General features: G+C 35.9%; 1 protein-coding gene across 7 annotated transcripts in view; it reads left to right on the top strand.

The window, feature by feature from the left end:
* The window catches only part of CCDC141 (coiled-coil domain containing 141), a 211,160-nt gene that overhangs the window by 89,856 nt on the left and 105,677 nt on the right, over positions 1 to 15,627 (top strand). For 6 of the 7 annotated variants that reach the window (XM_054699894.1, XM_054699890.1, XM_037523636.2 and 3 more), the window contains one exon: positions 6,878 to 6,994. The exons of the other annotated variant lie outside the window; for it this stretch is intronic. In XM_054699894.1, coding sequence (XP_054555869.1) covers positions 6,878 to 6,994 — 117 coding nt within the window. The remainder of the gene's footprint in view (positions 1 to 6,877; positions 6,995 to 15,627) is intronic. 7 annotated transcript variants of the gene reach the window in all.

Below are 15,627 nucleotides of genomic sequence, written 5' to 3'. Positions count from 1 at the left end.
TTCTTTTCTCAATATAGATATGAAAAGGGAAATGCTATTTTCACACAGGTCAAAATAATTAAATACATAAATTATTATTCCAAATAGGGAGATAGATGGTCAGTCAAGCTCTTTATAAAGTAACAAATGTTTTCCAAAAAACATCATGTTTTAGCTTTCCTTTTACCCATCAAGCAGAATACAGGGATTCAAGAATTTGTTGAGGACATACTAATACCCCCCAGCTGACTTTAGCAATTCATGGAGGTCTTCCAAATTGCGCAGAAAAAAACTGAGAACACTGTTGTCCTAGAATCTCTGAGATGAAGTCCAAATAATAATAAGCCAATAATTAAATTAGTCCCAGAATGCAGCTAAAAAGAAGCTAAACTGTGGGACCAGTCTCCCCACAGAGTCAGATAGACTTTTCTAATATGCCCAGGATAGGCCTTTTCCAATAAATACCACCTTGGCATGCGAAACTAGGTCACTGGGCCCTACTGACCTCTGAAAGTCTGTTGTTATCACTTGGAGAATGTGAATTGTCCTGTGTTAAGAGCAACTAATGCCCTAAAGGCTGAAGAGAAATTTTTGTCTTTGTCTCAGTCTTTGCTCTTTTCCTAACTGAAAAATAATCACTATTCCCTTTTATGATCTAGATGAATTTAGTAGTGGGGTGGGCAGCATATCATTCCCAGTGTAGGTTCATCTGTGTATATGTTTTCTTTAAGAAACTCCTCTTTTTAACTCTCAGAGTAAAAGTTATTTTTGTTCCAATGATATTTCTTTTGCTAAGCAGAGCTTTTTAGTTTGATATAGTCCTAATTGTTTATAATGGACTATGGTGGAGGAATATGGGTGTTCTGGTGATAGGTGTGGTGTGGTAATAGCATCTGAAGGGGGAGATCCTGTACCTCTAAAACTCAAAGAATATTGTAAACCAATGCTACATCAGTTAAAACAGTAAAGAAGTAGTCATTCTCTGCTTGTCATGTGAAACCTCCCTCTCTTCTCTCCTTGACACCTCATGTCCTTCAACTGAGGATTTATACCCCTTTGCTCTCTGATTGAAATTGGGACCCGCATAATCATTTTACATCTGACATCCACATTATTCAACTGATTTTTCCTTTACTAACCCATCTGATGCTGTTTTGATGACTCGTCTAGCCCAAAATGAAACCAGACAGGTGAAGGATTTCTCCCTGTGCTCCAGCAATTCAAACTTCTTGACAGTAATTCTTCTCTCCTACCCTACTTTCAAGTTCTCAAGTGCCAGTGACACAACTTTAGTGCCCCTTTTCCTCATAAACATTACCACCTAACAGAGAAAATGGATATTTGAAGTCTGATTTCTGCTTAAATGCAAAGCACATTTGACTGGATTGCCCATAAGTTTCCCTACTGTACAAAAGAAAAATGAAAAGAAAAAACATGTATGGGAAATAAAATGGTAGGTACAATACTAATATGTCCTTCAAATTACAGTAGACATTAGAACTATCACCTGTAACTATCAACTATAGTTGATATTTGTGTATTTGTGTATTTTTGATTATTTGGAAGAGAGACTGTCAAGAAGTCTTGGGTTAAAGAAGATAAATAACTGATGCCTTTTCCCTGTTTATCAGTCATCAGTTTTTTTTTTAATCTCTAATAATAGCTGGTTATTCAGCAAGAATTATTCTGTGCATGGACAAGAAAATGAAAGTAATTTAAGGAGATTTTCATCTTCCCTTAAGCATTTCTGTTAAGATGGCTTGATATATTTACTGCTAGCTCACCTCTGCATAGTTTTAAACAAAGATCAAAAAACAAGATCTGATCACAGGTGTAGAACAAATTATAGATAAAGAGACTGTGGTAGTTTATGAAAGTCTGATGCATTGCCTTAGGCTGCAGCAGAAGTTCATTTTCTTGCTACTTGAGTTATTTATCCTTGACATCAGACAGTATTTTCTATTGCCTCCATTTCCCACATCTTAGTCCCATCTTCAGAGTGTATTGTTTGGGAACTGGCATTGTAAGCTTGTGCTTGCTATCTCCTCTACCCATAGCTCTTCCTCCAAGGCACACCTTCTTCCCTACACGCCCATTCTCTTCTCTAATGCGGTATTTCCATGGACCGTCCATGGTTGTTCACAGGCCCTATGTTCATATTAGAATTAAGTTCTACAACTAGTGCTGTAGTTTGGATTTTATCTTGAAAACAATCACAACATAGCTGAATAAGAACCATTCTCTTCTCTATAAGAATCTAAAGATGTGATGAGAAGAAAAAGCACTATACAGGAAAGTCTAAATTCCAACTCTGGCATTTCTTTTTTTTTTTTTTTTTTTTTTTTAAGATTTATTTATTTATTTATTTATACAAGCACTGGATACAGTAGAAGCACGGGAGGGTAAGAGAATCCACCAGAGCCAGAGTGGGGAACAGAACAGGCAGACTGATGAAGTAAACTGCTGAGGAGAGCAGTGGGCATGGCAGGAGAGGTCTGCGCGCCATGTGGGACCCTCACTGGTGGCAGGGGATTGAACCAGTGCTGTAGAGGCTGCGGGCAGCTTCGCAGCCCAGCGCTCAACCCCCTGCGCCACCGGGGAGGCCTGGCATTTCTACCTGTAGAACTTTCCTCTTAAAGGTTTGTGATTTTAGGTGAGTTGTTTAACCTGTCTGGGTCTCAGTTTCCTCATCTGTTGAAAAAGCAAATATCTCCCTCATAGGAGGGATGTAAACACTGCATGAGATAAACTGTACTTGCCTAATATCGCTCTTGCAGGTCCAATTCATTCCTCTTACTTTTTTTTTATGGACCCACTTAGCCAAATAATTTATTGTTGTATATAATCTAAGTATACTTTTTCCAAATTATGCTTATTAAGAGGTAAAGTAGGTTTATTAATCTTATCTTCCAGCAGGGAGTCAAGGTGGGAGGGTTTGTCCAACAGGTAAAAACTGTCCTTCCATACCCAAAGCTCAGCGTTACTCTCTTCCAACCTTCCACTCCTTCTAATACATTCTTGCATCACCTCTCCTTCATGCATCTTTAGTTGCCTGTGCCTGCAATACAAAATAAAAGTCTCATCTCATAAATAAAGATAAGAAAAAATGGTGGGAAGAAGTTTTTTTTACCTTTCCTTTCCTTAAAGCTATTCTCCTTCCTCCTTTACTTAGTCAACACATTTCTTTGAAAGGGTTATTACTTTGACTTCCTCAGCCCCCACTCAGTGATCCATTAATGCATACCAACTGATATCCTGCCCATCATTCCCTTTTACCTGCTATTATAAATTTCTCTTAATTAAAACTCAAACTTCAGCTCTATATTCAAGAAATAAACCTGTTCCAAATATCCATGAATTGCAGAGCATCTAATAAAAATATAATACAAGTCACACGTGTGCGTTTAGATTTTCTAGTAGCCACTTAACAATGTGAAAAAGAAACATTAAAAAATAGCCACATAAAAATGGAAATAATTTATTTTGTGTAATTGAACATTATCTAAAATAGTATTTTAACATGTAATCAATATTTATATTCTTTACAAGGTATCTGCATTTTTATACAAAATTTGTGAAATATACTATATATTTTATTCTTCAAGAACATCTCAATTTGAATTTGCCAAATTCCAAGTACTCAGTAGCCGTATGTGGTTAGTAACTACCACACAAGACAGTATAGGTCCACACCATTTGACTGAATTTTCCTGCTATCCCTTATTTAATTTCCAAGGAAACTCATGGTTTTCATTGATTATCCCTGATTACTGCTTCTTTGCATCTTCCTGCTTTCTCTTTTCTGCTCCTTCGCCCTCTGATAGGTATCTCCTACCTCCCCCCCAAAATAAGATCTACACCACTCCTTCTCTTAGTTTTGCCCTCTCTGGGCACTAAGTACCTCAAATGTCATGTCACTGTGATGAGATGGTCAAAAACACACATCTTAGGTCAAGCTGAAAAGTAAGAACTGGGAAGAGAGCAAAAATGTTCTCATTTCCCCCCTTAATTCATCATTGCAAAGGACCAATTTCCATTGTATATTCTGAATGTTTTTTGCTCTTTCTTCCTTTCCATATCCCCTCAATATTTGGCTTATGTTTTCAGCCTTTTGCAGAGAAACTTGTTCTACAGAATTTCCTGATACATCATTTACTATGCTTATCACTCCAGCTTTTAGACAGCAGCTGATATAATTCAAACACTTATAAAAAATGCTCTTCAAATATCTATGCAGCTGTCTGCAATAGCTACTCTTTGGATGTGATGGCTGATTTGCTGGATGGCGGAGTGTTATGGTTGACATGTTCTCAGTTATTTAGGGTGTCTTGCTTTATAGCAGAAGGACTCAGAGTCTATAATGCCTGCATCCCACAGTACACACACAGTAAATCTGATATGAGACACTGCTCATATGTGTGAATGTCTCATGAGATGTAATCACCCACGATGAACTTCTGAGTTTTATGTGAATTTGTCTCTGTCTTTATGTCTCTTTTTGTGGTGAATCTGATTGTAAAAATATGTAATCTAGAGGGTCAGCATGCTTTATCAGAAAGGCATATGATCAGGATATAAAAAAATACCATCATTGATCTTTAGCTGTGTTCTCTTATAGGGCACAATATTGCCACACAGGAAATAGTATCCTTTGGGGGTTGAGACAGGAGATAGATGAGGTCACTGTAGAAACTTACTGAAAACCAAAACAACTTACTCCTTCCTGGCTTGCACCAGTGCTGACATGTGCTAGATGACAAATCTTTGACTCACAAAATTGAATAGGATTATCTAAGGGTTCAGACGTCTCACCTGTTTTTAGAGATTAACAAACACCTGTTTGTAACCATTTTTTGTTTACTCAGATTCTATATTAACTTTCCATATTAAAGCATTCTTGAGATTTCTGAATTCCTCACACTTTAGCAACTAATAAATAAAATTCACTTTCAATACTTAAACTAAATAATCTCATAGAGATGGCTGTAGTCATCATCCATTTCATGTGATGGAACCACTAGTCATGCCTCCTATTATGTTCTTCTTTGAGCTCATTGCTTCTTTGGTGACAAATTATTTTTATAAAAATTAAATAAACGAATGAATGCATTTATAGCTCTTGATAAATAATTTCTGTGGGTTCTAATATGCACACAATACATATTATCTAGTTCTAATTGGAATACCAGAAAAACAGACTATCTTTAATAATTGTAAATACATTAATGTGATATTTTAGATTTGGGGACTAATTGTGTGTTTGATGCACAGATTGCCAAATATTCTGAAAAAAATTAAGGTATACTTTACATGAAAACTGCTACAGGGTCAACATTATTCTTTTCTTATCTTAGCACTGATGCTAAACTAAAATGCGGCTTAGCAAAGATTTCCAATTAATGAAAAGCTGGAGAAAAACTCCTGTTCCATATTTTACTGCCTGTTCCATACTGGAAGATGCTAAGCGTTAGTATAGATTGTTTGATCTCATAATCAGCTTTATGTGATCAGCCTTGTAATGGAAATAGAATTCGTATTCTAGGTACACCTGAACTACTAACGCGCTCTCTCTCTCTCTCTTTCCCTCTTTCCCCCAATCTCTCCCCCCCAATCCCCCTTGCCCCTGTGTGTGTGTGTGTGTGTGTGTGTGTGTGTGTGTGTGTGTAACTTTAGCACTAACCTAGCTTTCTCTTTGGTCATCTATTTCACAGATTTCTTCATGTTATAAGTGTTTGGAAAATCTTGAGATTTTGTAGGCAAGACAACCTATACTAGAGAAAGACAGAGGAAATGCCCACCATTCTGAATAGGCTGTAGGATTCATTTATCAGGTTTAAAATAATTCCCCCTGTTGACAGGGCTGTACGACTTTAGATTACTCAAGCAGGGCAGTGGGGAACAATGGAAAGAGTATAGACTTAGAAATAATGGAAACTTTGTGCAAATTTTGCCTCTTCCCTTTACTATATATTACTGAATAAGCTACTTAACTTTTGCTCATCTCTGCAGTTATGACATCATACCTGTGATAGAGTTGTTGAGAGAAGTATAGACAATGTTTGATATTTTATTGCCTAGAAAATTGTCTAGCATGTAATGGACTCTTAAAAATTAGCAACTATGATATGATCATGAGAATAATATTGGTAGGATTTGAAAGTGAAAACACAAGTTTTCTTCCTTTAATTGGGATAAGGAATCTGTATCCAGGGACCCTATGTAACCAGGCATGTGTCAACTTCTATTTTTAAAAAATATACAGCTTCTTTCAAGTCCTTTAATATTTGTTTTTTTAATACTGTATAAGGTGTACATTATAAATCAAGTCTGAATGAGTGTGACCATACCATTAGCCGTTTATTATATGAGTAGAATTTTAATATCTTCTTCATGAATTTTCTGGATACAGATTTTCAGCAATTGTACAAAACTGTTTTTGCATTGTCTTTTTTATTAAAAAATTAATTCTATACATGCTGTTTAATATCTTCATGTGGGTCTATGTAACTATATTCAGATTTATACTCTTATCTAGGAAAGAAGATTTATATTCTAAAAGAATGCATGCTTTATAGAGTGCATGGGAATCTATTTTGATTCTTCTTTGTTAGGAATTTTGAATTATTTCCTTCTGCCATACAATCTGTTGAACTATTGTTTTTATGATTTGCAGGAATTATTTTGTTTTTTTTTCCTCTTAAGCATATAGAGGTTGAAATGAAGGAAAATTGATCATATTAGTTTAAGACATGAGATGAATTTATACAAAGAGAAGTTGAATTAGCTGAAATTCAAAAGGTTAAAGAATTATTCCTTAATTTTTACTCACATATCTGATCATTTGAAATTAGGTCTCTCTTTGTTTTTTTTTTTTTTTTTTTTTTTTTTTTTTACCTAGGTTACTTGTTGGTTTCAGGAAGCCATAAAGGACTTACAGGAACAAGGTTTAGGCTCATCACTTTCAGACAATGAGGATCTAATACACAAGCATGAAGAACTGACAATAAAAGCAAAGGTAAGACATGTTTAAAAATAATTGAAAAATGCATGGATTTCTCTTGAATATGCCTTAATGGGCAATTTAGAGGAGAACTAAAATTTTTCTTTGAATAATGCACTGTTTGCATAAAGAGGAATTCTAATAGTATTAATTAATATCAATGCCCACTGACTGGTCTTCCGGAATAATAATGAACAAACAAAAAAAATCTTCAACAAGTACATCTTTCTTTGATTATTGTATCAGGCACTATATAATATATAAGATATGCATTGTCCAAATTATCACAAAACTACTAAAGGACAGGCAGTACTTTCCTTATTTTACAGATCAAAACAAGCAAAAAACAGAGCTTACAGATGCAAAGTAACTTTAGCAAGTTTAATAAATCTTGTAAGTGGTAGAGTTATAATTTGAATAGGGCTTATCTAACTCCATTGCCCAAGCTCTTAAATATTATACTTTGCTAACTTTCTAAAAAAACTTTTTTCTCCACTGAGTTGTCATTACACTATCATATTTATGAATTTTAGGTAGTTTTCTCATTGTTCTCATTTATATTTCCCTTGTTCCTTAACTTGCTTAAAATTTCTTTGTTTTGCAAAATGTGGTAACTGCTAGTGAGGTAACTACTTGTATGTGTGTGGGGCATGCACAGTGGAACCATGAAGTCTGGAGAGCAATATGAGCAGAGCAGTTTAATAGCAGTACACCTCTTCATTATGTCTTGGTCTTTGGAAATTGATTCCTTTGTACGTATGGGTCTATAAATATTTTCCAAAATACTTTACAAGTCCTTCATTTTGATCAACAAGAAAACAAAATTCCATTTGTAGTAATAGACTGAGGTGGGGACAGTTCAACACCAAGACTTAGAAAGGGAAATTAAAATAGTCCCAGTTAGTTTTGCATCAAAAAGAATAAATTTAACCAAGGAGGTAAAAGATGAAAATTATAAGATATTGATAAAAGAAATTGAAGAAGACATAAATAAATGAAAAGATCTGTGCTCATAGATTAGAAGAATTAGTTTCGTTGAAATGTCCATGTTACTGAAAGGCATCTATAGAGTTGATGTAATCCCTATCAAAATTCCCATGATATTTTTAACAGAAATAGAGTAAATAAATTCTGAAATTTGTATGGAACTAGCCCCAAATAATCAAAACTACTTGAGAAAAAAGAACAAAGTTATAAACATTAGGTTCCCTAGTCTAAAAATATATTATAAAAAGATAGTAATCAAACAGTATGATATTGGCGTATAAATAGACACATATATCAATGGAACAGAATAGAAAGAGAAGAAATAAACTCAAGTCTATGTGGTCAATTATGACAGTATGACAAAGGAGTCAAGAAAATAGAGAAAGGTTAGTCTCTTCAGTAAATGCTGTTGGGGAAACGGGATAATAACATGCAAAAAAAATGAAATTATACACATAATAAATCATAAATGATTTACCATGATAAATCATACACAAAAGTTAAGTCCAAATAGATAAAAAATCTGAATGTAAGACTTGAAGCCATACAATTTCTAGAATAAAATACAGGCAATAAACTCATTGACAGCAGTCTTGGCAGGATTTTTTTGTTTATTGTTTTTAAAAATTTATTTCATTTATTTATAGATACAAGAACTGGGATCTAGGCCAGAGGTTCTGGGGGTGAAAAGATTCACCAGAGACAGAATGGGGTGCAGAACAGGCGTGTACACTGCTGGGGAGCAGTGTTCTCTGCTAAGGGGAGCAGCGGGCGAGACAGGAGAGGTCTGCTGCACCATGTGGGTCAGCTCCCTGGCAGGGGATGGCACTCATGCTGCAGTGGCTGCTGACAGCTTGATAGTGCTGAGACTTTAATTCCTGTGCCACCAAGGAGGCCCCATGCCAATGATTTTTTTAATGATTTTTTACATCAAAAGCTAAGGTTTAGAAAAGCAAAATATACAAGTGGGGCTATATCAAGCCAAAAACCTGCACAGCAAAGGAAATCATCAAGATAAAAAGGCAACATACTGAATGGGTAAACATATTTGCAGGTCATTTATCTGATAAAGGATTACTATCTAAATCTCTCTGTGTCTCTGTCTCATATATATATGTCTATACACACACACACACACACACGAGCTCAGACACCTTTAACAAAAAAACTAAACAATTCAATTATAAAATGGTCAGAGGATCTGAATAGACAGTTTTTCCAAAGAAGATATATATAGATGACCAACCAGTGCAGGAAAAGATGCTCGGCACAATTAATTTATCAAGGAAATGCAAATCAAAACCACAGTGAAATATCATGTCAAACCTATTAGAATGATTTTCATCAAAATAAAAACAACAGGGGCCTCCCCTGGTGGCTTAGCGGTTGAGCTCTGGGCTGCAAGGCTGCCTGCAGCCTCTGCAGTGCTGGTTTGTTCCCAGGCCGCAAGCGAGGGTCCCACAAAAAAAAAAAAAAAAAAAAACAGCAACAACAAAACCTAAAACACCTTTTCAGAGTTGGCTCAAAGGAGTGGGACTGTGCTGGAGAAATATAATTTATTAAAAGTACAAAGAGTATTTTGCACATCTTGGTAGTCCCAGCACCCAAGACAGTGCCTGGTATAAAAAGTATGTTAGATTTGCAACTATTTATTTTCATTGTGAAGAGGAAAGAAACATTCTTACAATTTCTCTCTGTAGTTCTCTGGTCATTGGGCAATCAGTTAACCTTTTACTTATATATACCTCCTGTCTTCCTCCCTCCAATTCATCTTTGCTTCCATCTGTCTTCAGAGTACAGTTATACAAACTCCTTAATTCATTAAAATTTCTAAAATAAGCCTCTCAGTTTGTTTTAATTATTTTCCTTTCATTTTGTCTTCCCTTCACATTTACATTCTCACAGGTCCCTATTCTAATAGCATCAATATATGTCCTTAGATATATTCCCATAGTTACATATTTTCAATTTGCATAAATGGTATTAAATGATAAAATTCATTGTGTCTATACCCACAATGCTGCTTGCATCTAGTTTACATAGTTCTTTGTGTTCTTCATTAGGATAATTCCTACATGCAGTATAACTTTAGAAAGTCCTATTTTATAGATATTGATGTTCTGCTTCTATTATTCAGAATTTTAACTTCTTCCCATTACTTTATCCTTCCTAATACCTGATCTTCCCGTCTACTGACTCTTTTATTGTCCTTATGCTATTTAGTCCTCCTGCTGTGTTCATTTCAGCTAAGGCATTTTTTTATGCCATACTCTTATACTAATTCTTTTTCAAAACTATTTTTTCCTGTTTCATCTATCAAATGACCTTCCTTACATCTTAAGGTATATTTATTAATATATTAATTTTTTTGCTCTTTCCAATGCATTTATTCTCTTTCCTCTGACTTAGGTATTTTGATGTGTTGTTTATGCACATCAAATGTTAGTTTTTCCTGTGAGTTAATATTCCCTTGGGATATCAGTAACTTTGGTAAAAAATTAGAGGTGTGAGAGCCAGTTTTATACTTTGCCCCCTTTTGAGTTGGGAGGGTGTCCCTGAGTGCAGAGAGATTCTCTTACTGTAATTTGGGTTTAACATTCCTGGTTTCCCCCCCTCTCCGCAGCCCAGACACATACAAAGAAGTGGGGGGGCACCTTTAATTCTACTTTGTTTCAAGATTCTTTTCCCTAGCTTGTACTGTACTCATTTGTTAAGGAATTGGAGAGGGCACACTAAGAAGCAGGTCAGGTTCAGGCAGCTTACCTCTGATTTATTAACATTCACTGGTCAGAATCCAGTTCTATTCTGATGTTTCTTCCTATGGCTGGTACTGAGCTGGGACTACTGTTTTCAAACCTGAAAATGTATGTCAACAAGCAATGACCAGGCAGCTGGAGAGACCGAGTATCACACCAGGAAAGTGCTCCCTTGACAAGTTTTCTGTTGATGCCATCTGCCCTTTTTCTATCCAGACAACCAAGTACCCCTGACACTGATAGCCAACTACCTGGGCTCTTCAAGGAAGGTTCTCTTATATATACACTTCACTCTCACTTTGTTAGCTTTTATAGTAAGCACCAGGTACATAATTTATGGGCTCTAATGCCAGATGAAAATGTACAGACCTTTCTTAAAAAAATCATCACAATTTCAAAATAGTAACACTAGAGTATGAAACCAAGCCTGGTGCCTCTATAAAGCCAGAACCCCGTGTGGTAACCTTAGTCTTTTTTCCATGAGGCCAGTCCAATTTATAGTATTAGGGTTGCTGGGACTCTCTAGCCACCTCTGCTGGTTAAACATTTCTTCTAGCCACTTTTATTAATCTTTTCCTACTAAGATTAGAACATTTTCTAAAATCAAGATTAAAACGTTGGGCCTCCCTGGTGGCGCAGTGGGTTGAGCACTTGAGCACTGCCTTGTGAAACTGTCCAGAGCCTCTGCAGCATGGGTTTGATTCTCAGCTGGCCTGGAGAAACCCACAGGGCGTGACAGACCTCTCCTGCCTCACCCACTGCTCTTCTCAGAGTGTCTTCAGTTCATCTGCCTGTTCTGCTCCCCACTCTGTCGCTGGTGAATTCTCTCACCCTCCTGCGCTTCTGACCTGTATCCCAGTTCTTCTATAAATAAATAAAAAAATCTTTTAAAAAGGTTATGGGCCTTCCCTGTGGCGCAGCGGTTGAGCGCTGGGTTGCGAAGCTGCCGGCTGCCTCTGCAGTGCCGGTTCGATCCCCGGCTGCTCCCTGGCCACCGAAGGAGGGTCCCACATGGCGCGCAGACCTCTCCTGCCACCCGCTGCTCCCCTCAGCAGTGTACCTCAGTCCTTCTGCCTGCTCTGCTCCCCGCTCTGGCTCTGGTGAATTCTCTCACCCTCCCGCGCTTCTGACTGTGCCCAGTGCTTGTATAAATCAATTAATCAATCAATCTTGTATAAATAAATAAATCTTTTAAAAAAATAAATAAAAAAGGTTATAATGCTATAATGAGTTTCATCTACATGGGAAATAAAACAGTTTCAAATTTTATTGTATGTAATAATTTTATTGTATGTAATTTTATTGCTATGTAACCATGGGTACACTTGATTTCTATGGGCTTCATCTTCTTTACTTATGAATTGTAACAATTTAATTAAAAAAATTATAAAAACACCCACATGTTGGGGCCTCCCTGGTGGCACAGGTGGTTGAGCGTAGCTCTGTGAAACTGTCCACAGCCTCTGCAGTGCCGGTTCTATCCCTGCCAGTTGCGGAGCAACACACGTGGCACAGCAGACCTCTCCTGGCTTGCCCGCTGCTTCCCTCAGCAGTGTATATCAGTTAGTCTGCCTGTTCTGTTCCCTGCTTTGTCTCTGGTGAATCCTCTCACCCTCCTGCACATCTGGCCTGTACCCCGGTTCTTATATGAATAAATCTTTAAAAAAGAAAGCACCCACATATTAGTAGTGGCTCCCCAAATGTTCCCTTTTAATCCATGATGTAAACTTTTAAATAGTTTTCATCTCTGTTTTTTTCAGTAATCTTATTCCTTGCTTTTAGAGAAGAAACCCAATTTTATACATCCTTAAACAGGAACCAACATTTTTGACTTTTGTTTATGTGTGAGTATGAGAAGAAGGGGGTTGTACCTTTCAAAGAAGATTTAGCATAGAAGTAAGACCTCAAGCTGGGGTTTCATTAGTGAAAATTCCTATGAATAATCTGGTAATACTGAGAAAGTAGTATCTTCTTCCCACTGCTAAATAGAATAGCAGCGAGCAGTTCTGTATTGCTTGTCAGTCTACACAGAAAGTTCTTTCTAAATAAACTTTGAAAATGCCTCTATCTTTTCTTACCAGCATACATTCAAGTAAGATATGGCAATTTTCATACCTTTTAATAAGTTGTGATATCTTATTCAAAATGTGTTAAAATTATTCAATTAAAGAATTTTTAATGTAACTTTTGAATGTGAGTTACTATATTAAATTACACCTTTTCTTAATATGAAAAGGTACTTTCCTTTTACATATGTAACAGATAAAGAAGTAGCAGGCATATGTGATTATAAACTATCTTTTGATTATGAACCCTAAATTAATGTTTGGTTGTGTCCTGTATCAACTGAAGTGATCAAGGTTTGAATTCAATCTTTGGAGTTCAGAGTTAACTGTAGAATGTACTAAAATAATTTGAAAACCAACACTTCCTCCTTTTCTCCTTTGAGGAGATATTACAAATTCTTTCTTCTGCACATCAGAAAAAATGTTCATATAAGAGTTTCTTCAGGAACAAACCTATACTTCTGCTGAAAGGGAAAGTTTCCCCTTCCAATTTGGATACAGTGAGTGGGAGCCTGCAAATTAACTGATAATAGATTAATAGGAGTAACTGCAAGTTTTATTTTCACATGTGCCCCCGGGAGCTTCTAGTAAATAGAAAACTCATGGAATATCCTGACATTTAGATTTATATATATCAACTTAACAAAAAGGGGAGGGCACAAGGGCCCTAATCAGAGATACAGACAATTTTATTGGGCTTTTTGTTTGATCAAATGGGATATGCAGTGGAAGTTTCCCTATGGGAGGGTTTATGGTGGCAGAATTTGTATTTCCTGGTACTAAGGATCTTCTTTCAATCAGAAAACTCCCTAGGAGGGGCATCAATGGAAGCTTTACTTGGGAGCTGCTTAAGTTCAGGTAATATTTCTTTCCGTGCCTGTTGATTGTTCAGATGCTTTAGTTTAAAGTAATTTTCACACCACATAGTAGGCTATTAATTCCTACTTCTATAATTTGAACCCTTTATTCAGTTCATGTCCTCTTTTAACTTTGGTGTGCACATTAGACTCATGTGGAGGGCTTTAAAAAAATATCGAAGTCTGGATCTCATGTCCAGAGATGCCCTACAATTTTTTGGGGGGCATTAGAATAATTTTTTTAATTATTGACAATCTTAAAATGTTGGCATTTAAATAAAAAAAAAAAGAAATCCAGATTCCCTGTTTCTTCTAAAAAATGCAAAGAGCTGGCAAAATCAGCTCACCTTTCTACAGACATACTGGCTGTAGCCCAGTAATAGCTGTTGTTTCCTTTAGAAAAGGCATGTACACACCAGTTTGCACAATTGCCATCAATCCTCATTACTACTCCCTTCTTTGCTTCACTCATTCTCATTGTGTGCCTGCCCCAGTAAGTCTTTGAGTTTGAGACCCAATGGGTAATGGGATACCACTCAAATGGAGTAGTAGTTTCAAGGAATCTTCATTTTGGAAGATGACCTTGAAAACAATAAGAGTGATAAGAATAGGGAAGGGATTATGTTGAAGACAGAAAAATCACTTAGGAAACTATTGTACTTTGAATGATAATGACTTTCCATGCTGGACATCATGTCTTTTGAGATGGAAGTTACTAATCCACATTTTAAAGACTTAGAGAAGAAGAGGAGACTAGCCTTTTGTGGCTCCCAAACTATAGCAGTTAGAAGTCTTTAGAAAAGCAGAATCCAGATTCTACCCACCAAACCTACTGTGTCATCATCTGCATTTTAACAAATTTCATCCAGAGGATTTGTGTTGGTGTTAAAGTTCAAGGAAGCACTAACATATTTTTCCCATGTAGTTCTTTTATATCCACATTCTCCTTAATTTTCATAGATGACTATGTATTGTTTTAAAGGCCTCGATTAACAATAATATTAAAACTTCTATTAGAGAAATGACTGAAAATGGTCCATAGATACATCATCTTCAATGTTTTAATATAGTAGAATTCACAACTCTCAATTTCAAGATTAAAACCATCTTCCATGATTCATGTCCTTCCATTGATTTAGGTCTTTAATATTTTTCAATAAAATGAAGACAGAGGAATTGAAATGCACTATTGCAGGTGTCTACTGTTTGGAGAATCACTTAATTTCTGCCTTGAGACATTTCAGATTTGGACCCCACTTTTTTTTTTAAAATGAAACATTATAAAAGAAACACATTCTGCTTCTAAAACACATTCTGTTTTAGAATTTCCAATGTGTGGGTTTTGTACCTCCTTGGTTAAATTTATTCCTAAGTATATCTTATGATGCTATCATAGGCAAAATTATCTTATTAACTGTCTTTTCAGATTATTGGTTGATGGCTTATAGAAATATAACTGGTTTTTGTGTGTTGATCCTGTACCCTGTTAACTTGCTGAATTCAATTATTAGCTCCAATATATTTTAGGATTCTGTAGGTTTTTCTATATATAAGATTATAGCATCTGCATATTTCACTTTCCATATTCTTTTCTCATTTGTCTCTTGTGCATCTAATTATAGACATTCCTTCATTATATTCTAGAACAGAGCTTCTCAAACTGTGGTGTACTCATGAATTACCTGGGGATCTCTGCATTTCTAACAAGTTCCAATGTAATGTTGATGTTGTTGGTTTCTGGACCACCCTTCAGTTAGTAAAAGTTATGAAAGAAAGAACTACAGAAAAGCAGAGTTGCAATTGGTGATTGTAAGAACTCAGAAAATACAAGTGTAAATAAATCTTTGAGTCTCTCAAGGTGTGGACTTGATGTGTTAACTCAGAATTTGCTTTGTGTTGTTATTGTTTTTTGCCTTTATTCCTAAAACCATTACTTATGTAATTAAAGTTTAAAAGACAAGTATTTAAATTTTCTGATTGCT

This window comes from Talpa occidentalis, unplaced genomic scaffold (assembly GCF_014898055.3).
Source record: "Talpa occidentalis isolate TD23 unplaced genomic scaffold, MPIMG_talOcc4v2.1 talOcc4.3, whole genome shotgun sequence".
In the NCBI taxonomy this organism is placed as follows: Eukaryota; Metazoa; Chordata; class Mammalia; order Eulipotyphla; family Talpidae; genus Talpa; species Talpa occidentalis.
This window is presented reverse-complemented; position numbering and strand designations above follow the sequence as displayed.